Genomic DNA, 25,194 nt, shown 5'->3' with positions numbered 1-25,194 from the left:
GAATATGATCTCGAACTGGAAGATGTTCAAAAAATCCAATTTTGACGAAATTTTCTTGAAAATACGAAATCTTCTATAAAAATCTAAATTCACCAAAATTTTCTATGAAAATCGAATTGGACAAAATTTTGATCAAAATTAAATTTTGACAAAGTTTTCTATAAATATAAAAAAAATATGAAAATTTCGACGAAATTTTCTGCAAAAATTCAATTTAGACACAATTTTCTATTAAAATCAAATTTCGACAAATTTCAATGAAATTTTCTTAAAAATTCAACTTCGACGAAATTTTCTATGAAAGTCCAATTTTTACGAAATTTTCTACGAAAATCCAATTTTGACAAAATTTGCTTTTAAAGATAGATTTTCAACAAAATTAGCTTTAAAAACAAAATTTTTTCTGACAATAAAATTTTGAATGAATTTTCCTCTAAACCCGATTATACGAAAATTTTCTTTGATATTTGATGGCAGTTTGAAGCAACTTCTTCTCTAAACTTTAGGTAACATCTAAACGACAACCCTGTTCATGTGTGCGTGTGGGTGGCACCTAGTGTTTGCTCTTTGTTTGTGTGTCTTGGCTTTTTGTTATCCTTAACGCCCTACTACAAAAGACCCTAAAGGCAATGAAGCAGTTGGCAGTGCATGAAGTGAAGTAAAGAGGAGAGCAAGACAAAAAAACAAAGAAGAGAGAAGAAACGAGTATAGGATAACAATCAGGCGATTGTCACTTTATCCGCATATTTACTGCATTTTCCATCAATTTGTTTCTCTCAAACGGCACATGAAAATGAAGCAACGAAATTAGGCATCGCAAAAAAATAAGACATCCAAACGACAGCAAAGCATCGAAAACAAAAGAACAGCCGTAATACCAAGACCAAGACCACGACCATCATCATCAACGCCATTGCTAGCATTTCAAGGAAACGAAATTCACACAGATCCTTTAGAGATTTATGAGATAAATTTCAAATGACTGAGGAGCAGCAGAACGAACACCATGGACAATGACGAGTAGGAGAGAACTTATGATACAACGGTAAGGGGCATAGGACATTTGGCAGTGTGGGGGGCAAACACAGAATGACGATGAAGATGAATATACGACTGAACCAAATTGGTTTAATTCATTTCCAACACTGCTGTCGTAGATTTATGGGCTTTATAGCGCGAACGAGCCATGTATGGCTCAGTGTCTCTGTGTGTGCATATTTTTGCACCGCATGGTGGCATGGCCAAGCGTACGGGGCCAAATGTACAATTTGTTGTATTTGCTTAATCTATATTTTCCTAACAAGAAAGAAACCAAAAAGACGTTATCCTTTATGTGATAAAGTGCGGTTAGGCCTATATTTTTCGAGACTAAAATTTCTTTGGATTTGATCTGCATAAGAAAAATATGAAGAAAACATGACATTAAGAAGGTTAGGTTAGGTTGAAAAGGGTGTGCGGATATTAATCCTCCTCCTGCCACTATGGACATACACCTAAGCCAGTCATCGGCTTGTTGTGCGGTCTATTAACTAAAAAGTAACCTCGAAAAAGAAAACCTAAGTCAGGAATTTTGAGCAACTTACAAAATTCTCTAATTCTTTTCCATACCACGCTCTAAGTTGGTTAATGTCTGGTACTGCGTCCCCACTTAAGTGCCGGTGTCGGTTAGCCTCGAAATCTGGTTAATAACATCATCTTTCCCACATGCCTTACATATGCTATCACTTGCGCCACCTTTTTTTGCATAAGTGAGGCCGTAGTCCTGAGTTCCTTTATAATATCGAAGGCTAAACTAAACTCCTTCCTTCTCCTTTCAGAAATAGCCTCAACTTCTAACAATCTGGATCTCCTCATAAGATTTTCCTCGTTCTACTGACCGTTTCGCTTTTCCACAGTGTTACATGCATTCGTCACTCACGCCTTTTACCTGGACTGCGTCGCACCGAAAGGCTTCGTATTAACCAAGTTTACTGATAGCAGTCCTTTGGCCCCTACAGCTGTTATAGCCCGGCACTAAAACAATTCGTATAGCGCTATCGTCAGAGAATGCCTTAATGACCTTCTTACAATTCAAGACCGACCGTGACCTTACCGTCCTGGTTATTTCCCTGATGTGGCCATCAGGCCATTAACCTCTATTTTCCGTTAAGATTTTCACACTCGACGTCCTCGCGGTAACACCACACCATCTCATGCATTCCATGATCACCCGGAGATACGGGCTGCCTGCAGGACCGTATTATGTTCAGGCATTCGAAAACAGTTTTCAGTCCCTGGATTCTTAATGTAGTCCCCCATGTCCACTCTGTCCTCAAGCTTTGATCCATCCGTGTAGCACAAACTTCCAGATGGCAATACGAGAATTCCGCCAATCCAAGACTGTACCGCCGTTAGTAGTGCCTCGACCTCAAGTGCCATCTCAAGTATCCAATTGAAATCCGCTTCCATCCCTTTCAGGTTTTTCATCGTCGCTTCGACTTGACCGCGATGGTATGACCTGCTATTATCCTTCATCCATTCTCCCATCGCTTAAAGGCCCATAGCAGCAGTGGCTATCTTACACTTAATCTGTTTAGATAGAATAGTCTCCAGTGCCCTAGTGAGCGTGGTCCTCATGTCTCGCCTAAGACAACATGTTCTCTGAACCTGTGGCTTTAACCTTACGTTTAATTTTTTTTCCTTTGCATTCCACCAAACTATTGAGGCGTAAGTAAGAATTGATCTAATCACGCTACTGTCTAACAAGAGGACTATCCTCGGATTCCGTTCCCATTTCGAGCCTACTGCATAGTGCCCAACATCTGTGAGCCTTCTCGGTACGCTCCCGAATATTACACTTCCAATTCAGTTTTCTGTCCAAGATCACTCCTTAGTATTTGAGCTTGTCAGACCTTGTTTGACCTTCGGTGCGTCAAATTGACCAACCTTGTCTTCTCGTGAACAGCCAGATTTCAGTCTTCTCTGGTTTGACATTAATAACTCTAAGTCTAGCCTAGTCATATGCCACCTTCAAAACCCTTTAGGCCTTTCGGCATAGCTTATTCGGATCCTTGCCCCTTAGAAGCAATATAACATCGTCTGCGTAACAGACTAGTTAAAATTCCTCTTCAGTCAGGATCCGTAATAAGTTATGTATGGTGGTCACCCATAGCAGTGGCGATAAAATGCCACCGTACAGAGCGCTCTGCGTCACTTTCTGCCTTATATTTATGTCATGGGACCCAAAATTTATCCACCTGTTCCTTAGTATATGGTTTAACCAGTCTTTAAGGACCCGGCCCACACGGTACTGGTCTAAGGTTTGGATCAGTATGTCGGTCCACACATTTTTAAAAGTCCCCTCGATGTCAATGCATACCGCCAATATGTACGTCTGAAGCTTATCTACAACCAAGGGGAATGCCCTACCCCAATATTCCCCAAAACAGACATCTCGATCAATTGGGATAATATGGGTATCAAATTAAAGGTATTTGGAAGTAGAATACTAATCTAAATATGTATAAAAGAGTAGTGTTACTGACTAATATTCGCTTGAAGAATCGGCTGAACCTACATACTTGAAATTCTGCATAAAGGTTGCTCTTGGTTCGAAGGCGCGAGGTAAGGCTGGATTTTTTAAGATTCGAACTAGAACATATTAAAATTAGTAAGTTACTTAACACAGCCGAATTTTGGGTACCCACCACCATGGATTTCGTTAAAATTTTACCCGTATTGACTGAGTTTGTATTTGAATTATTTTGGTCTCAAGATGTTATATCGGGATATCGATACTTAGGGGGCCTATAACACCATAATGACCGATTCGGCTAAAACTTGACATTGTTGTTGTAAGTCATATGATAAGGGTTAGGGCCAAATTTCAGCAAAATCAGGTAAAAATTTAGGCTTCTAAGGTGAAGATCGGTTTATATGGGGATATATCTGTTCTTAGACCTATTCGGATCATACTTGGCATGGATGTTGAATGTTGAAAGTCATAATTCAAGTTTTGTTCCAAATTTCAGCCAAATCGGACGAAAATTAAGGCTTCTCAGGGTTCAAGAACTCAAATCCGAAGATGGGTTTATATGAGGGTTTCATCTGTTTATAGACCGATTCGGATCATACTTGGCATGGATGTTGAAAAACATAATTCAAGTTTTTGTTCCAAATTCCAGCCAAGTAGGATGAAAATTGAAACTTCAAGAAGTCAAATCCGAAGATCAGTTATGTGGTTGCTAAATCCGTTTATTGACCGATTCGGACCTAATTTGGAATGGATGTTGAAAGTCATAATTCAAATCTTTGTTCCAAATTTCAGCCAAATTGGTTGAAAATTAGGGCTCAAGAAGTCAAATCCGGGAACTGGTTTATATGGGGGCTATATCTGTTTATTGACCGATTTGGATCATACTTGGCATAAATGTTGGAAGTCATAAGACTTTTTTCCAAAAGTTAGCCAAATCAGATAAAAATTGAGGCTTCCATGGGCTCAAGAAGTAAAATCAGGGGATCGATTTATATGGGGGCTATATCTGTTTGCAGACCGATTCCGATCATACTTGGCATGCATGTTGAAAGTCGTAACTCAGGTCTTTGTTCCAAACTTTAGCCAAATCGGATGAAAATTGAGGCTTCTAGGCGCTTAAGAAGTCAAATCGGGGGGTCGGTTTCTATTGGGGATATATTTAAATCTGAACCGATATGGCCCATTTGTAATGCCCAACGACCTACATCAATAAGAAGTATCTGTGCGAAATTTCAAGCAGATAGCTTTAACTGCTTGACCGCTTTCGTGATTTCGACAGACGGACCTGGATGGCTAGATCGACTCAGAATGTCGAGACGATCCAGAATATATATACTTTATGGGGTCGCAAATCAATATTTCGAGGTGTTACAAACGGAAAGACTAGATTAATATACCCCCATCCTATGGTGGGGGTATAAAAATCAATTTGTGCTGGTTTGTCAGTTTGTAAGGTTGTTTGTGTTCCTCACTCAAACACGGCAGAACCGATTTTCTTAAAATTTTCACAGATGGTGCATAATGATCCAGCGGTGAAAATAGGGTACTACATTTGTTGATATCTGAAGGGGAAGCGGGACCTCCCCTTTACCCTAATATTCAGAAACGCCAGATCTCGATTATTGGTGGTGCGATTTAAGCGAAATTTTGAGTGCTCTCTTATAGTAACCTAAAACCAAAAATTTGGTATCCAAATTTCGGATGGGGTAACAAGGGGGGCCGCCTCACCCCCAAAACCCATAAAATATATTTATAGGCCAATCAAGACAATATGGGACTCAAATAGAAGGTATTTGCGAGTAGAATACGAATCTGACACACAAATGTGGGACCAACCCCCCAACCCCCAAAACACCCCTTAATAGGACATATTTACCGACTATGGCAATACGAGACTCTAATGAAAGGCATTTGCGAGTATAATACGCATCTGATATACAAATGTGGGACCAAGTTTCTGGGGGTCCACCCCTTCTCCAAAACACCCCCAAACAGGACTTCTATACTGACCATGGCAATATGGGGCTTAATTAAAAGCTATTTGAGTGTAGAATACGAATCTAATGTCCCTATATGGGGCAAACTGCTTGGGTCGCCCCTCCCGTAAACACCCCCCAAAGAGGACAATTTACCACCATAGCAATATGGGACTTAAATGAAAGTTCTTTGGAAGGAAAGCAAGAATTTGATATCAATATTCGGGAAAAAGTTGCTATGGGGCCACCCCACCCCTATAATACCACCCATATAGGACGTATTTGCAGACCATTCCCATATGGGGCTGTAATAAGAGGTAGTTTAGAGTAGAATATGAATCTGATCTATATTTTAAGGGCCAAGTCACTGTACGGCCGCCTCATCCTCCAAAACAACCCCCCTAACGGGACATGTTTGCCGGCTATGGAAATATGGGGCTCAAATGAAAGATATTTAGGAGTACAGCACACGAATCTGATATCAACATTGGAGACCAACTATGTTAGAGAGGTCCCACCCCTTAACAACACCCAAGTAGAACGCTTACCATGACAATTTGGGGTTCAAAGAGAGTATAGCTCGATGTTGATCGTTTTTAGAGCTCAGCCTCCAAGCCGGTCATATTTGCTGACTTTTGCAATAAGTGGTTTAAATGAAAGGTATTTGAGATTTGAAAACGAATTTGATATCCAATTTTGGGTCCAATGGCAAATAAGGTTCAAATAAATGATATTTGAAAGTAGAATACAAGGCTGATATTTTTCAGGACAAAGTTTTTAGGAGACCACCCCACTCCCCAAAACATCACTACATCGGAAATATTTACCGACAATGGCAATACGGGGCAGAAATGAAAGGTATTTGGAAGTAGAGCACGAAATTAATACCTACTTTAGGGACCAAGTTTCTGGGGGTCCATACAACCCCCCGCCCCCCCATGCAACAACCTTCCCCACTGCCAAAATCTCAAAGAGAATATCGAAAGAATCTCAAAGAGAAATTTCGTTGTAATCCGGTTTAAATACATCAATTATGGCCTCAAAAAGTTTATTCGGAGAATCGGTCTATATGCCATCTACCTACGATCCGATCAGGAATGTCTAATGTTATATAAACAACCCCAAGCATATAATAAGAATTAATTGATATTAGAAAAAAACACAACGAATTTTTTTGAATTTTGTGAAGGCAAACCAAAAATTATATTCTAGGAGATATGTAGTAGTCTTTGAAGATAATTTATCAAAAATAAGAATTTATCAGCCACGGTTCAATCGTAAATACCTAACTGTCACCATACCCATTACACAACTTGTGCAAAGAACCTGAAAAAAAGTGTCTCTAAATTAATGTCCTTTATGAACGATTCCATAATGCAACGTAAAAACGAAAATGTTAAATTGCATAATCCAAACGCATTGCCAAAAATTCTAGTCCCATAGAGCAACAATAAAAACGCCGCAAAACTTTTTAAAGGCCTATAAATTTTAAGCAAAACAAAAACAGCAAGTTCCAGCTTAAATTTAAAATTCTCTTTTTTCTTAGCAGCTGAAAAAGCAAATGAATAAAAAGGATGAAGTGAAGTCTAGAGAAATATAAAAACAAGTCACATACCAAAGAGCAAATAAAATATAATACCAATAAAATACAGTGCTTAAATAAACGACAACAAAATTAAGCGTTTAATACAATCTGCAGAGAAGGAACCAGAAAGAGCGAAAAACGAAGAAAACCCCATGCAATAAAATCCATAAACAAAAAAAGTTATTGCAAAATAAAAATTCAAAACTGCCTTCATATTGCCCAAGCAAATAACAACATCAATAATAACCTGGAAAGAAATCACAATCAATTGAAATGACTTCGTCACGTTCAGACAACACACACTACTCATCCAAGTCTCTGCGAAGAAATGCTGCTCGACGCATGCCATGGTGGTGGCCATCAACATCGCCATCATCGTCGTCGTCGTCGCCAACAATGCCTGCCAGGTACCACAAACTGCTGCTGATAGTCTTCAGCATTTGCCTGCTCCAATTTGTTGGTAAGTAGTAGAACCCTAAGGTCCACTAAAGGGGACACCATTAAATATTTGTGGTCTTATTATGTACCTAGAATGTCATTTCTTTTCATAGTTTGTCATCAGGGATGATAAAATAGGATTTTTAAAAACAAGTTCTTTAAACAAACAATTATAGCGATAATGGCAAAGCATGCTAGGATAAGCAACTTGGTTTTAATTAAAGAAATGAAGCCAAATTGTTTATTTTGTGCAATTACTGTACTGTATGAAATTCTTAAGAAATTGGACTAACCTTTTTTCTGAAATTTGGGCTTTGATTTTATTAGATAAAATTTATTGCAAATTTTCGTTTTTGTGCTGTTGTCAAAAATACTTTGACTGGCATGGTGGATCGCGATTTCTGATACCCCATGTAACTTCATCAGCACTTTTGTCAAATTGATTAAGGTGCTCTACATACCCAACGACTATCGAGTACAGTGTAGAGCACGATTTAATTCTGAAATAGAGCTCAATGTGACAAAAGTGTTGATGAAGATACATGGTGTATCAGAAATCGCGATCCACCATGCCTGTCAAAGTGATGTGACATGTGGCGCAAGTTTTTATTATCAATTTGTAAAGCAACTTCTTGGTAAAAAAAATTTAACTTAAATCGTTGCAGCCAACTCTACAATCTGGCGATTTTGAAAATCGCGCTAAGGCGATGGTCCACTCCCCCTTCTGATATCAAAACACGAAGTACAGCATTTTCACTAGGGGCCTAACACAACATTCTGTGCAAATTTCAGGAAAATTCTTATCGGTTAACATGTTTTAAGAGGGTTCGAGTGGCTCCTCAATACTTGGAGCCAACTTTTTATTATCAAATTAGCTATCTACTCTCAATTCGCTTTCATCTGGGACCCTTTTTTCCCTAATAGGCCTACATGCCCGTTTGCGTGGGGCGCTCCCCAACGTTGCTAGACCCAATTTGAGCAGATCATTCTTGTTAACCGTTAGATTGAATAAAAAATCACTTTGATCATTGTAATCATCTCCAGAATATATCGTTTTTAAAAATCGGTTTGAGGGGTATCTAAAGATTGAGTACACAATTTTCACGGGATTACAAACTTTATATTCTGTGAAAAGTTTAGGAACATTTTTTATTGACTTATATATTGTTTTGGGCTTCTGGTTCCCCGATATTTTTATGCCCACTACCATAGTATGGGGGTATACTAATCTAGTCATTCCTTTTGTAACACCTCGAAATATTGATCTAAGATCCCATAAAGTACATATATTCTTGATCGTCTTGACATTCTGAATCTATCTAGGGAAGTCCGTCCGTCCGTCTGTCGAAAACACGATAACGGTCGAACGCGTAAAGCTAGCCGCCTGAAATTTTGCACAGATACTAACTATTGATGTTGGTCATTGGGGATTGCAAATGGACCATATCGGTATATATATAGCTCCCATATAAAACGATCCCCCGATTTTAGTTTTTGGGCCAGTGGAAGCCGCAATTACTGTCCGATTTAGCTGAAATTTTGCAGAAAGTATTCTAGTTATGACTTCCAACAAGTTTGCCAAGTACGGTCTAAATCGAACTATTACTTGATATAGCTCACATATAAACCGATCTCCTGCTTTGACTTCTTGAGCCCTTACTAGCTGTAATTTTTGTCCGATTTGCCTGAAATTTGACATCTAGTGTTCTGTTACGACTTTGAACAACTGTACAAAGTGAAGTTCAAATCGGTCCATAACCTAGTATAGCTCCCAAATAAACCGATCTGCCGATTTGACTTTTTGAGTCTTTACAAACCGAAATTTTATCCGATTTGGCTGAAATTTTGCAACAACTTCAAACCACTGTGCCAAGTACGGTCCAAATCAGTCTAACCTGCCATATAAGCCGGTCTCTCGATTATCCTTGTTCGATTTCTAGAAGCGTTATTTTTGCTGCTGACAGAAGTTTGGTATGTTGAATAAAATTATGCCCTTCAACTAAATTTAGTTTGTATAAATTTTAAGCAGAATCCCAAGAGAGGGTTCCCAAGATTCGGCCCGGCCGAACTAAGCACGCTTTTACTTGTTTTAATATCAGATTAGTAATCCACTCTCTATTACCTTTCATTTGGAACCCTTATTGCCCATTCGGGTGAGGCGCCCTTTCACGTTGCTAGAACCAATTTCTTAAGCAAAATGTTTTATTTTGGGTCATAACACTGCCAACAAAATTTACCTTAGATCGGTGCACTCACCTTTACAATCGGACGTTTTTGAAAATCGGATCAAGGACAGGGTTGGCTTCTCATTCGGATATAAAAAACTAAAGTCGGGCGACTCAAATTTTTTATTATCAGATTAGTAAACTACTCTCCATACTGTTTCATCTGGGACCCACTTTGTCCTTATTGGCCTACATGCCCGTTTGAGTGGGGCTCTCCCCCACGTTGCTAGACCATATTTGGGCAACAAATTCTTGTTTTTGGGTTTCCATTCCAAACTCATACTGTGTGGCGCATCCATCTCTAAAATTTGATATTTTTGAAAATCGGGCTACGTCGAGAGACCGCTCCCCCTTCTGATAACGAAAACGAAGTATGCTACATACAGTGGGGCCAAACTCTACATTCGGTCTTTTAGGGGATCGGGCGGGTCCCCAATACTTGGAGCCAAATTTTATACCCACCATTATAGGATCCGGGTATACTAATTTCGTCACTCCGTTTGCAACACAGCGAAATATTGATCTAAGACCCAAAAAAGTATATATATTCTTGATCGTCTTAACATTTTAAGTCGATTTAGCTATGTCCGTCTGTTGAAGGCACGATAATTTTTGAACGCATAAAAATTGGCGCTTGAAGTTTTGCCCAAAAACTTCCTAATAGTGTAGTTCGGTAGGGATTGAAAATGGGCCATACGGTTCATGTTTTGGTATAGCTGCCATATAACCGATCTAAGGATCTTGACTTTTTGAGGGTCTAGACGGTGCAATTTTTATCCGATTTGGTTAAAATTTTGTATGGGATATTCATGCAAAACGTTTGCCCAATCGGATAAGAATTACGCCGCTTAGAGGCTCAAGAAGTCAACATCCGAGATCGGTTTATATGGGAGCTGTAACAAGTTATGGACGGATTTGAATTATATTGAGCACAGTAGTTGGAAGTCATAACCAAACATCTCATGCACTATTTCAGCCAAATCGGATAAGAATTGCGCCCTCTAGCGGCTTAAGAAGTATATCGGGAGATCAGTTTTGTATGGGAGCTATATCAGATTATGAGCTAGACCATAGTTGGCACATATATTGCGAGACAAAACAGAACACTTTACGCAAAATTTCAGCCAAATCTGATAATAATTGCGCCCTCCAGAGGCTCAAGAAATCAAGATCCCATATTGGTTAGTATGGCAGCTATATCAAGTTACGAACCGATTTTGACCATGCTTATCTCATTTGTTGGAAGTCTGGAAGCCCAAGAAGTCAAATCAGGAAATCGGTTTGTATTGCAGCTATACCAAAACATGAACCGATTTGGCCCATTTACAATCCCAACCGACCTACACTAATAAGAAGTATTTGTTGCAAATTTCATGCGCTTAGCTTTACTCCTTAGTAATATCCTCGGATCCCCCATAGGATTTTCACCGTCCTACCGACCATTAACAATTAAGGATTTTGTAAGTAGCACGGAATTTCTAACTTCGATTTTCTTTTTCGAGTTTACTTTTTTGTGTTTAGAGCGCACAACAAACCGATTACTGGCTTAGGTGTATGTCCACAGTAGCATGGGGGGGACTTATATCTGCACCCACTTGTCAACTTAACCTAGCTTTATCCTCCGAAAGTAAGCGTACGACTGACATGGCTAGATCGACTTAAAATGTTATGACGATCAAGAATACATAAATTTTATGGAGTCTTAGATGAAAATTTCGAGGTGTTACAAACGGAATGACAAAATTAGTATACCCGCATCCAATGGTGGAGGGTATAAAAACTTAGATGTATGTCCAAGTGACATGGGATGTATTGGACATCATATCCATCATATTTTATTTCGAAGTTCTCTTTTACAAAATCCCATTTCAAGACAACTTTTTGTTGACAAAAATTAGATTTAAAGAAAATTTTGTCGAAATTTTATTTTATATATTTTTCCAAAATCCCATTTTTATAAAAAAAAAGAGTTTTGCCAAAATGAGTTCCTTAGAAAAAATTGTCAACATTTTATTACAAAGGAAATTTTTCCCTTGTAATTCTGTAGTAAAATTCTGTATCTAATTTTTTTTCTTTATAAAAGTTTAATTTATAGTTTTTGTGAAAAATTCTTGAACAAATATGAATAACTGTAGGTTTTCTTTTCAAAAATATTATATTCATTGACAAATTTTTTTTCGGAAATATTTCTACAAAATTAAATACTTATAAAAAATTTGAATTTTTCCACCAATGGGGCGAATTTTCCACTCTACAAAGTGTCCCACTAATTTCCAATTTAATGTCCATTAAACAGCCATTCGACCATATAAAATTTAATTACAAAATAATTCATTGAATTCGTTGTGTGTGAGGGTTCGTGCGTTATGCGAGTACAAACAGCAGAAAAATGTGCCGCGTCGCAAACAAAAAACAATTTTAGTATAGTTTCCTCTTCTCTGAAAATGTAGTTCTTGTTTGGATTTTTCTTTATTTGAATTTTGTTGTTTTTTATTTTATTTTTTTTTTCTGTTTCAGGTAATTATGACCTTGACTGCTTTTGTTAAGTGCCCATTTCATTGTATATATTTTCCTACTTTCATTTTTTTTTTGCTGGGGATGTAGTTTTATTTTGTTTTTGTTTTTTTCTTCTTATTCTTCTTCTTTTGCGGTTTTATTTGTACTGCTTAAGTATCGTAGGTTTTTTGGTTTTAGGTTTCAGGTTAAGAACCAGCCATTCATTCAACAGCAGTATGGGCTGCTGTGTGAAAAACGCATTATGTTCATAATGGCGAAAATTTTAATTATGAACGAACCAGGGAAAATTGTTGTTTTCCAAAATAAAAAAACACACCGAGGCAGAAACTAATTTTGCGAAACCTCCTACCGCCCATCATCTTAGCTTGTTTGTTTTTTTTTTTTTGTTCCAAAGTTTATTTACATAGTAAAGTAAATCAGAGGAATTTTTAATGGGTGGTCGGTTGGTTGCAATGCCCTTTGGCATTTGGTCTTAGGGGAAACTGTAAATTAAAAACAAATTATATACAAAATAACGGAAACCCAAAATTATTAAGAGTCCAAAATGCAAAGAGAAGATAGTCTTAGTGTTGGAATTTCGCACCGAATTTAATATAGAAACTGTTGCTAAACTTAATTTCTATAAAAAAATTTTGTCAAAATTATAAATTAAGACAAATTTATAAAAAATTCAATTTCTGTAGAAATTTTTTTCAATTTTTTTTTTACTCTAGAAAATTTTATACAATAAAAAATTTTTAAAAAACTTTGTCAAAATTTGTTTTCTATAAAAAGTTTTTAAAAAAAATTGTATAAAAAAAATTTTAAAATAATTTATTAAAAAAAATCATTTTTAAGAAAAAAAATTTTTTCTAAAAATAATTTTTTTAAACGTGTTTTGAAAAAATTTTATTATTCATATTTTTTTTTTAATTTTTTATTTTGATTAAAAAAAAAATAATGTTTTAAAAAAAAATAATTTAAAAAAAAAAAATCTTAAAAATAAATAATTAAAAAAAATATATATTTTTTTAACGTGTTTTGACAAAATTTGGTTATTCAAAAAAAATTTTTTTAATTTTTTATTTTGTATAAAAAACAAAAATTTTTTAAAAAATAATTTAAAAAAAAAAAAATTTTAAAAAAAAAAATATTTTTTTTAAAAGAATATTTTTTTTAAACGTGTTTTGAAAAAAATTTGATTACTCAACAAATTTTTTTTTTTAATTTTTTTTCTTTATTTTAATAAAAATTTTTATCTACAGTAATATTTTTCAAAATTTTAACTTTAAAGAAAATGTTGTCAACCTTTTATTTATTTCGTGATTTTTCAAACACATTCCAGCACGAGATCATTTAAAAACCAGTAAGAAAGGGCAAAAGTCGAGTGGGGCCGACTGTATAATACCCTACAACTACCCTAAAAGTAGAATGTGTTAGCTATATCCAATCTGAACCAATTTTGAGGGACCTCGACGGACGTTTTCAGATATGTTATTAAACAATCCCTTTCAAATTTCAAGCAAATATGTTCAAACTTTAGTAATTTCGGTTGACAAATTCCAACATTATTGCAAATTACCCAAAAACGGACGAATATATATGTATGGGAGCTTTATCTAAATCTGAACCGATTTCGAGCACACTTCTCATATATAATTTTAGTCGTCGAGAAAGCGTTGTGCAAAATTTTGGCAAAATTGGTCAATAAATGCGCTTGAAGTGGCTCTTGGATTGAAAATCGGGCTACATACATATATGACAGCTATATCTAAATCTGGGCCGGTTTCTATGAAATTCGCTAGTATCGAGAGAATCGGTTAACAAATGACCATTTTATTGCAATATTACTGCAAATAGGACGAACATATATATGGGAGCTATATCAAAATCTGAACTGATTTTTTCTAATTTCAATAGGCTTTGTCTCTAGGCCTGTACCAATTTTTAAGAAAATCGGATGAAAGCTGTTGCTTTTATTTTGTACACAAATTAACATGGACAGACGGACATCGAATTAAAAGGCAATTCTGAGTCGATCAGTTTACCTATCAAACATATGCACTAATATAATACCCTGTACCACAGTAGTGGTGTAGGATATAATGATGAAAATGATAGCAAATAACTTACAAAAAGTGAGGCAAGTGTATGGTGTTGGTAGCACACTTTGACTGGCATGCTGGATCAGGATTTCTGATGCGCCATGTATCTTAATCAAAACTTTTGTAAAAAACAGTTCATTTCTATAGAAAATGTTATCAACATTTTATTTCGTTTTGTGCTAAATTTATTCGGTCTTGAAATCGGATCGTATGAACGGTCTGTTTCTACGCTGTTTCTATTGCTAAATTTGCCCATTAACATTCCATTTAGGAACAGGGCAAACTTCCCCCCATATCAATGAGTGCTGTCCGATTCAAGTTTAAGCTGAATAATTGGAGACCTCCTTTTTATAGCCCAGTCCGAACGGCGTGCCGCAGTGCGACACCTCTTTGTTGTACATGGCTGCCATATGGTACAGTACCTCTCAAATGTCGCCAGTATTAAAAGATAACCACCGCTGAAAATTTTTATGATGTTCAGTATTCGAACCCAGGCGTTCAGCGTCATAGGTGGACATGCTAACGTCTGCGCTACGGTGGCTTCCTCTCTCTGTTTCTATTGTGTTTGCTACTGCAATAGCATTTGTCTGGTTTCCAAGATCGCGATTTCGTTTGGCACCACACCAAACTCATCGGTAGGACCTGTCAAAAAGTGGATGTCTTTTTTTGGCAGAAAAATATATTAAATGGAATTAGTTTCACTTTTTGCTGCGCTAAAAAAGGAAAATACCCTTTAAAGTATAGTTTCAGCTTAGAAGTTTTTCAGTGACTCGTGCATGAGAAAAAGGCATGTGTCCAGTTTGACAGATCCTACCGATGGTGTGGTGCCAGACGAAGTTGCGATCTAGGAAATCACTCAATGCTATAGCAGCAACACAATTTCGTCAAAAAATTTCCTTTGTTTGTCTAAAAGTTTTGTCAACATTTAATGTTATTGAAAATTTTTTAAAAATTTTATCTCTTTTGAAAAGTTTTTATTATTATTGAAATTTTTTAAAATTTTATTTTAAAGAAAATCATTTTTTTTTTTTTTGGAAAATTTTGTAAAAATTGTATTTTTATAAGAAATGTCAAAATTTTATTTTTATTGATTTTTTTTTTAAATAATGATTTGGTCAAAATTTTATTTTTATAAAAGATTTTGTCAAAATGTTATTTCTATAGAAAATTTTGTCATAATGTCATTTCATCTTTCAAGTTTTTTTTCCTGTTAGGGCGAGATCATTAAATTTTACGATTCTGGTTTGTTTCTCTTTCGAGACGAGCTCAATGATCGCAGATGCAAATGGAAAAGGAAAGCCCAAAGGTTCGGCTCTGCTTATTAGCTGTACTTTTCCCAATGCATGTATTTTTGTGTAATGACAGACATTCTATCTGTGACAAATTACACTTCTTTCGTACTACACATGATTTTATGCATCTATTCGAATTTGTATTGATGGCCTCGAACGCTAAGACAACGGTAATGGCTCTCGCTGATGTTCCCTGTGCCCAGGTTCGAATCCTGGCCGGATTTGTTTTGTTTTTAAAGAAAATTGTCTCAAAATTATAGCCAAAATCTTAGTGCTCTAAGAGATTTTGTTTAGCTTTTTTCTTATTCATCTGTTTCTTCACAATGTATTGTCAAACTATCCCCATTTCGTTCTTTCACACATTCGCATAACACTCAATTATCCCTGACGCAATATCTCCTTGAGAAGCAAAACAAATGTTTCCTTTGCCTTTTCAGATGGTAATCGAAAAAAGAACAAGTGTTTGATTGGTAAACACTATATGCTTTTGCCTTCCTTCTCTCCTTCCCTTCTTCATTTCCTCTATCCTTTTATTGCTGGTGGATGGTTGCAGGGAAATGGAAATTGATATTATTAATCAATCATTTGTATGTAGTAGAGCATACGATTTGTGGCAATCACTTTGGGAAAAGCGTATTAAACAAATAAAAAACAGATTGAAATTAAGTTAAGAGTTTTGCCACACAATGTGCACATTTAGGTTATGCGAGGAGTGCAATGAAAAGTTTTTCCCCAAAAAAAAAAAAGTTTGGATAAATGATTGCATTATGCAATGTGGAAAAGATGATGTATGGGTACAAAAAACTTTAGAAGATGGTGGTGATAAATATGGTGTGTATGGTAAGGGGTATACCTCTAGCGGTATGTAAACTAACTCTTTGAAAGAACAGATAAAGAGAACAAATGTAAGTTAGTGTGCTGATAATATGTAAAGAGGATATTATTGCCCAACTCCGAGAGTTGTGGGGATAGTGAATATATACCGCTTAGTAAGAAATAACAAAGCAGCAAAAGTTGAAGTGTTACCGACTGAACTATTTCCGAAGCCCCGATTTAAAAGATCGGTGTGAAAAAATGTTCGAAGTAGGTTGTATGGCAGCTACAACAAAGCATGGACCGAGTTGATAAGAAATATGTTTGCAAAATTTCAAAAACCCAGCATAACACCTTTAAAATAAGCGTGCTTTCGCTTTTGTTGTGCAGAGCGGGCATATTTTCTTTTCGCTCTTCAAAAAAAAAATGTGTATCTCAGAAAGTTACACAGAAAAAATTTTGCTTTAATTTTAATCCTTTGAAGTCTAAGAGAAGGGTGTGTTGACTATACGGTGAGCGTCAAAATGAAGTCTACAAAATCATTTGATATAAAGAGTTTTTATTTCAGCCTTTAAATTTTATTAATTGTACATAAATACGAAAACAAATAATTTTCTTTCAGAAACAACGTTCAATTTAGTGATGAAAGTAAATTTGAGGTTTTTGAAAGTAAAAAGTAACGAAAATAAATAATTTTCTTTCTGAAACAACGTTCAATTTAGTGATGAAAGTAAATTTGAGGTTTTTGAAAGTAGGGGGTTTGTGCACTTTATGTTAACGCTTACTGTATGCTTACTTATTTAACATAAATCTGTCATATCCCAAGAAACGAGTTATCGGGATGCCCAAGAAACAAATTCGGGGCTATATCTATTTATAGAACTGCCTGTACCGTATCTGATTTGGTTATTGGAGGCAATAAGTGTACTATGAATGATACTCCAGCCAAAATTGGATGCAACTTAAGTCTCATACGTGCTCAAGAAACCAAATCTGTGGACTTTGAGCTGTATTCTTATACAAACCGATATGCCCCATTTGCAATTACTAATGATCTTTATTAATAAAAAATTACTTATGCAAACTTTAAGTCAGATAGCTCTATTCGCTTGTACGCTATTATCATTTCAACAGACAGACGGACACATTGAACGGTTGAAAATTGACTTTTCAATGCGAGACAAGTACAAATATTCTCCCCATCATATGATGGTGAGTCTGTTAAAGGCTTTCAGCCTTCAAGTTTCGCCTTGACAAGTCAAAAATGTTGAAAATGGCGAACAGGGGCAAATTTTCACATATCAATGAGTGCTGACCGATTCAAGCTTTAAGCTCAATGATAAGGGACCTCCTTTTTATATCCGAATCCGAACGGCGTGACGCAGAGCGATATGTCTTTGGTAAGAAGTTTTTACATGGCTGCCATACCAAATGGTATAGTACCTAGCAAATGTCGCCAGCATTTATTTTCTCGCCAGGATTCGAACCCAGGCGTTCAGCATAATAGGCAGACATGCTAACCTCTGCGCTACAGTGGAGCAAAATGATACACTAGACGTTCTCATTTTGCTAATTTAATTTCTTTATCTACTCCATAATGCTTCTTAGCGTCTTCGTGCTATTTTTATACCCACCACCGAAGGAAGGGGGGTATATTCATTTTGTCATTCCACATCGAAATATCTATTTTCGACCCACATAAAGTATATATATTCTTCATCAGCGTAAAAATCTAAGACGATCTAGCCATGTCCGTCCGTCTGTCCATTGAAACCACGCTACAGTCTTTAAAAATAAAGAAATTGAGCTGAAACTTTGCACAGATTTTTTTTTTTTTTTTTTTGTCCGTAAGCAGGTTAAGTTTGAAGATGGGCTATATCGGACTATATCTTGATATAGCCGATTTAGGTTCTAAGACCTATAAAAACCACATTTATTATCTGATTTTGTTGAAATTTGGGACAAAGAGTTGTGTTAGGCGAGCCGACATCCTTCTTCTATTTGGCCCAGATCGGTAAAGATTTGGATATAGCGGCCATATAGACCGATCTCTCGAATTTAAGATTATAGGCCAATAAAAGACCCATTTATTGTCCAATGTCGCCAAAATTTGGGACAGTGAGTTAAGTTAGACCCCTCGACATCTTCCTGGAATATGCCACAGATAGGTCCAGATTTGGAAATAGCTGCCATATAGATCGATCTCTCAATTTAAGGTCTTGGGCCCATAAAAGGCGTATCAATTAAATGCAAATTTTCAAAAATCCTTTAAAAGATGTGGATTTTAAAGCAAAAATTCAAAATGGGACATGTAAGTCCCATTTGTCCTCAAAGGATAAAGGATGGGAGCCAAATATTAACAAACTTAATTTAAAGACAATAAATTTTCCAATTTTAAAAGGAAGCATTCCTCTTGGTGAAAAATATTTCCTTCGAATTAAGAATTTTTTTTTTTTAAATGGTAGGTTAATAAATCCTTACATTTGCGTCTGTAGATGTTTGTACTTGATCTTAAGGAATTTTATACTAAATGGTAGTAAAATAGTTCTATAACTTTGTATTTTATTGTTAAAGACAAATATCTTTTAAAGAAGAGCAAAATATCGACGACGAACGAAATTGATTAAACAAAGAACTATGTTGTACCTATGATAAAGATACACAAAGGCTTTACAATATTGAAGAAATGCAAAGTTAAAAAATAACATTTTTAAAAATTTAATACTTTTGGTTCTTTAGGTGTGTGTAAATGAAAAATTTCAACTTACCTGATGGCAAATGCTGGAGATCCTGAAAGTTAAGTTAAAAATACATTAATAAAGTTTCATAAATTAAGTTTCAGAAAGTGAGTTTAGTGATATAAATGGATATGGTAATAAAATAAGTTAAAGCGTTCTAAGTTCGGCCGGGTCGAATCTTGGGAACACACCACCAAGAATTCTGCTTATTTATGGGAGCTACATCTGGTCATAGACCGATTTCGACCGTACTTGGCACTTCAGCCAAATCGGATGAAAATTGAGTCGGGAGATTGGTTTATATGGGAGCTATATCCAAATCTGGACCGATACCGCCCATTTGCAATCCCCAACGACCTACACCAATATTAAGAATCTGTGTAAAATTTCAAGCGGCTAGCTTTGCGCGTTCGACCGCTATAGTGATGTCAACAGACGGAAGGACGGACGGAAGGACGGACGGACGGACGGACGGACGGAAGGACGGACGGACGGAAGGACGGACGGACGGAAGGACGGACGGACGGAAGGACGGAAGGACGGACGGACGGAAGGACGGACGGACGGAAGGACGGACGGAAGGACGGACGGAAGGACGGACGGAAGGACGGACGGACGGAAGGACGGACGGACGGAAGGACGGACGGACGGACGGAAGGAAGGACGGACGGAAGGACGGAAGGAAGGACGGACGGAAGGACGGACGGAAGGACGGACGGAAGGACGGACGGAAGGACGGACGGAAGGACGGACGGAAGGACGGACGGACGGACGGACGGAAGGACGGACGGAAGGACGGACGGACGGACGGACGGACGGAAGGACGGACGGACGGAAGGACGGACGGACGGAAGGACGGACGGACGGAAGGACGGAAGGACGGACGGACGGAAGGACGGACGGACGGAAGGACGGACGGAAGGACGGACGGAAGGACGGACGGAAGGACGGACGGAAGGACGGACGGAAGGACGGACGGAAGGACGGACGGAAGGACGGACGGAAGGACGGACGGAAGGACGGACGGAAGGACGGACGGAAGGACGGACGGAAGGACGGACGGAAGGACGGACGGAAGGACGGACGGAAGGACGGACGGAAGGACGGACGGAAGGACGGACGGAAGGACGGACGGAAGGACGGACGGAAGGACGGACGGAAGGACGGACGGAAGGACGGACGGACGGACGGACGGAAGGACGGACGGAAGGACGGACGGACGGACGGACGGACGGAAGGACGGACGGACGGAAGGACGGACGGACGGAAGGACGGACGGACGGAAGGACGGAAGGACGGACGGACGGAAGGACGGACGGACGGAAGGACGGACGGAAGGACGGACGGAAGGACGGACGGAAGGACGGACGGACGGAAGGACGGACGGACGGAAGGACGGACGGACGGACGGAAGGAAGGACGGACGGAAGGACGGAAGGACGGACGGACGGAAGGACGGACGGACGGAAGGACGGACGGAAGGACGGACGGACGGAAGGACGGACGGAAGGACGGACGGACGGAAGGACGGACGGAAGGACGGACGGAAGGACGGACGGAAGGACGGACGGAAGGACGGACGGAAGGACGGACGGAAGGACGGACGGAAGGACGGACGGAAGGACGGACGGAAGGACGGACGGAAGGACGGACGGAAGGACGGACGGAAGGACGGACGGAAGGACGGACGGAAGGACGGACGGAAGGACGGACGGAAGGACGGACGGAAGGACGGACGGAAGGACGGACGGAAGGACGGACGGAAGGACGGACGGAAGGACGGACGGAAGGACGGACGGAAGGACGGACGGAAGGACGGACGGAAGGACGGACGGAAGGACGGACGGAAGGACGGACGGAAGGACGGACGGAAGGACAGACGGAAGGACGGACGGAAGGACGGACGGAAGGACGGACGGAAGGACGGACGGAAGGACGGACGGAAGGACGGACGGACATGGCTCGATCGATTCAGGATGTCGACACAATCAAGAATATAAAAACTAAATTAAACTACTGGGAAAATCACATTAAAGGCAAAAATAGTTCTACAAAGGTAATCCGGCAAATTGAAAAAAAAACACTTTGTTATACAATTTTATATAAATTAGATTTTCGCAAAACCAAGACCTACCGCAAAATGTCTGCAATGAAAACTAATCCCTCACAATTTCCAAAAAAAAAGTTCAACCTATGTCTTCCCTCTCATTCACACTTTCACTTCCACCAAATTTAATCACAATATAACATTTTAACAAGTAAAAAGGCATTAAGTTCGGCCGGGCAGAACTTTGGATACCCACCACCTCGGGTATGTATGTAAACTCCATATCGTCAGAATCCGGTGAAAATTGGATAAATTAAGCACCCAAATTCGACACGAACATTGAGTGGTCTAATATATATGTCACTATTCAATTTTGTAGAACAAAATACTGGCCTTTTTGGCAGATATATCCAATTATAAACCGATCTGAACCATATTACGGTCGGATGTTGGGAGGTCGTAACCTACTCACTGTTTCAAATTTTGGCAAAATCGAGTAATAACTAAAGTTTTTATGGGCTTCAGTCCCCTTATCGGCAGATCGGTCTATATGACAGCTATTTCTAAATATAGTACGATCTGAACCATATTTAGGTCGGGTATCAGGAAGCTAAAAATAACTCACTTTTTCAAATTTTGGCGAAATCGGTTAAAAAATACAGCTTTTATGGACTTCAGACCCCTTATCGCCAGATTGGTCTATATGGCAACTATATCTAAATATGGACCGATCTAATCCATATTTAGGTCAGATGTTAAGAAGCTTAAAATAACCCACTGTTGCAAATTTCAGCGAAATCGGGTAACAAATAAAGATTATATGGTCTTTAGAACCTTTATCGGGAGATCGGTCTATATGGTAGCTATATATATATCGGTCTATATGGTAGCTCAATATCTCAATTTTGGAGGCCACCGTTGCGCTGAGGTTAGCATATCCGCCTATGACGCTGAACGCCTGGGTTCGAATCCTGGCAAAGCCATCAGAAAAAATTTTCAACGGTGATTTTCCCCTCCTAATGCTGGCAACATTTGTGAGGTACCATGCCGTGTAAAACTTCTCTCCAAAGAGGTATCGCACTGTGGCACGCCGTTTGGACTCGGCTATAAAAAGGAGGCTCCTCATTGATATGTGAGAAGTTTGCCCCTGTTCCTTAATGGAATGTTCATGGACAAATTTTGCATCTCAATTTTTGAAGGCTCTAGGGTGATTACAATAGACAGACGGACAGGCACACGGACATCGTTAAATCGTCTTAGAATTTTACGACGATCCGAAATATATATACTTTGTAGGGTCGCAAATCGATATTTTGATGTGTTGCAAACGGAATGTCTAAATGAATATACCCCCTATCCTACGGTGGTGGGTATAAAAACATTAATATAGAAAAAGTTTATATGGTTTGTTTGTTAACCCTTTCTTTTTAGCATTCGAATTGTGTGCATTATTTCAATGTTGTTAAACACAATGAAAACATTTGCATATTGGTTTATTTGTTCATAAACTTCATTGAAACAATATTTACATAATGCAAATGTTATAAACTCAAAAGTTTAAAGTGAGTCAAATTTAAACTCATACTCTATCATCATAATCACCATCACCATTGTATTGATACAATATGCTGGCTGAAGAATAATACAGCAGGGGTTTGTGGTAGTCAACCCCATTATCCTTTGGTGCTTCATGAATTTTTTATTAGTTATCTGATGCGCGTTAATTCCAGCATAAAAATTCCGTAAATATCAATGATTATTTATGATGCGACACTTGCTAAAATCTTCACTGACATTAAAAACGATGATGATAATATCGTTGAATAAGCAAAGCACAGTGGGTGGCTGCAAAACAGTTAACAACGAAAAATCATAAAGTTTGTTAATGTACCATACTTAGAAATTAAAATTCCAAAAAAATCCTTTTTCCAACTTTGCAACTCTCTACTTACTACCCTATCATGCGTTTGGATAAATTTCATTAACAACATCAACACAGTTGTATTAACACCTAAGCCTCCTACTGTGTTTGAGCTCATTGTGATAATACAAATGCCTCCCCATGGAAATGAAATTACTAAACATGTCTGAATGGGGAAAATACATTTTTAATCAATTTTCGATTGGGTCACGGAAATGTTTCCCAAATAAATAAGTATATACTGGCAAATCGTAATGTATATAAAAGCATATGGAAAATGGGAAAACATTACTGAAAATCTTCTTAGATATTATATGGTAATATTAAAGAATTTCAATATTATTGTAGTTGATTAAATTGAAAAGAATCTTACATACATTCCACCATGGATGGTATTCGTCAAGTTCTTGGCTCGGTATCTCTTTATGGGCAAACAAAGGATAATGGATAATATTTTTTTATTTATACCCACCACCGAAGGATGGGGTATATTCATTTTGTCATTCCGTTTGCAACACATAGAAATATCCATTTCCGACCCACATAAAGTATATAAAAGCCACATTTTTTATCCCATCTTGCTGAAATTCGATACAATGAGTTGTGTTAGGCCCTTTGACATCCTTGTTCAATTTGGCTCAGATCGATCCAGATTTGGATATAGCTGCCATATAGACCGATCTCTCGATTTAAGGTTTTGGGCCCATAAAAGGCGCATTTATTATCCGATGTCGCCGAAATTTGGGACAGTGAGTTAAGTTAAGCCCCTTGACATACTACTGCAATATGGCACAAATCGGTCCAGATTTGGATATAGCTGCCATATAGACCGATCTCTCGATTTAAGGTTTTGGGCCCATAAAAGGCGCATTTATTATCCGATTTCGCCGAAATTTGGGACAGTGCGTTGCGTTAGGCTCTTCGACATTTTTCTACAACTTGGCGCAATTCGGTCCAGATATGGATATAGCTCCCATCTAGACCTATATCTCGATTTAATGTCTTGGCCCCATAAAAGGCGCATTTATAATTCGATTTCACTGAAATTTGACACTGATTTATATTAGGCTTTTTTTTTGTGGTGTTTAAGTAAATTCAATTAAAGGCTATGTTGTCCCCTACACACATTTGGACAAAACTATAGCAATAGCAATGCATCAGGTTCTATGTGCTGGATTAACCCGATGGAGTCCTTCATCGGTCAAGGGTTGCCGCCTCAGTGCACAACACACTGCTACGACAACAACAACAAATCTATAGGGCACCCCTACCCGACAACCGACATTTTTTGGAGAACCCCTGCGGGGGATTTTTTATATACGGTAGACCACGGACCTTCACCCAAACAACGCACCTCAAGTTAATGATCCAGGTTCATATCTATGTATCAAATGTAGAAAATAATTGGAATTTTCAACAAATTTCAATCACTTTTTAATTGAATCAATAAAAAATATTTATTGAAAATTTACAAAATTTCAATCATTTTTTAATTGATCCAATCAAAAAAATTAATTGAAAATTTCAAAAATTGCAATCGTTTTTTTTTTTTGATTTTTTAATTACTTTTTCAAAAACTTTCATTGATATTATCAATTTCGTCATTGAAGCAGTTCCAATTAAAACATTAATTGGATCAATTAATTTCGTGTTTTAAACCGATTTTTATTTTTTCTGTGTACGAGATGCAGAGATATTCTTTCAGATCAAAATCAAAAGAAATCCACTCCATTCAACTTTTGACAAAAGTTTTATTCAACGAATTTTTCTATCAAACTTCAAATTAAAAAAAAAATTCTTTACGCCATATTTTACAAATTTATTTTAGTCTAAATTGTTTAGACAACCAATTGTATTGTATAAGACTTCTGATGAATTACATGAATTCCGTTGAATTGAGTTAAAAATAAATTCAATTACAAAGCCCTTCTTTTAGAATCTTTGCGCACCCCCACATCTTGTTGTTGTTTGAAAAAAATTCACTTTATCCTGAGAGCAACTACATTTACCACTTATCTACCTTCTCATTAAAGCTGTACGTAAA

The 25,194-nt window shown here is 37.7% G+C and overlaps 1 protein-coding gene across 6 annotated transcripts in view; it reads left to right on the top strand.

Annotated features, from left to right (window-relative positions):
- The window catches only part of LOC106093250 (uncharacterized), a 115,452-nt gene that overhangs the window by 23,102 nt on the left and 67,156 nt on the right, over window positions 1-25,194 (top strand). For 4 of the 6 annotated variants that reach the window (XR_009398016.1, XM_059366808.1, XM_059366812.1 and 1 more), the window contains exon 2: window positions 7,037-7,535. Coding sequence is in view for 5 of the 6 variants with exons in the window: in XM_059366808.1 (XP_059222791.1) it covers window positions 7,349-7,535 (187 nt within the window). In the remaining variant the exon portion in view is untranslated. The remainder of the gene's footprint in view (window positions 1-7,036; window positions 7,536-25,194) is intronic. The other 2 variants (XM_059366809.1, XM_059366811.1) reach the window with 1 other exon arrangement.

The sequence above is a fragment of the Stomoxys calcitrans genome, chromosome 4 (genome assembly GCF_963082655.1).
Source record: "Stomoxys calcitrans chromosome 4, idStoCalc2.1, whole genome shotgun sequence".
Classification (NCBI taxonomy): domain Eukaryota; kingdom Metazoa; phylum Arthropoda; class Insecta; order Diptera; family Muscidae; genus Stomoxys; species Stomoxys calcitrans.
Note: the sequence above shows the minus strand (reverse complement) of the source record. Positions and strands in the feature narration are given on the sequence as shown.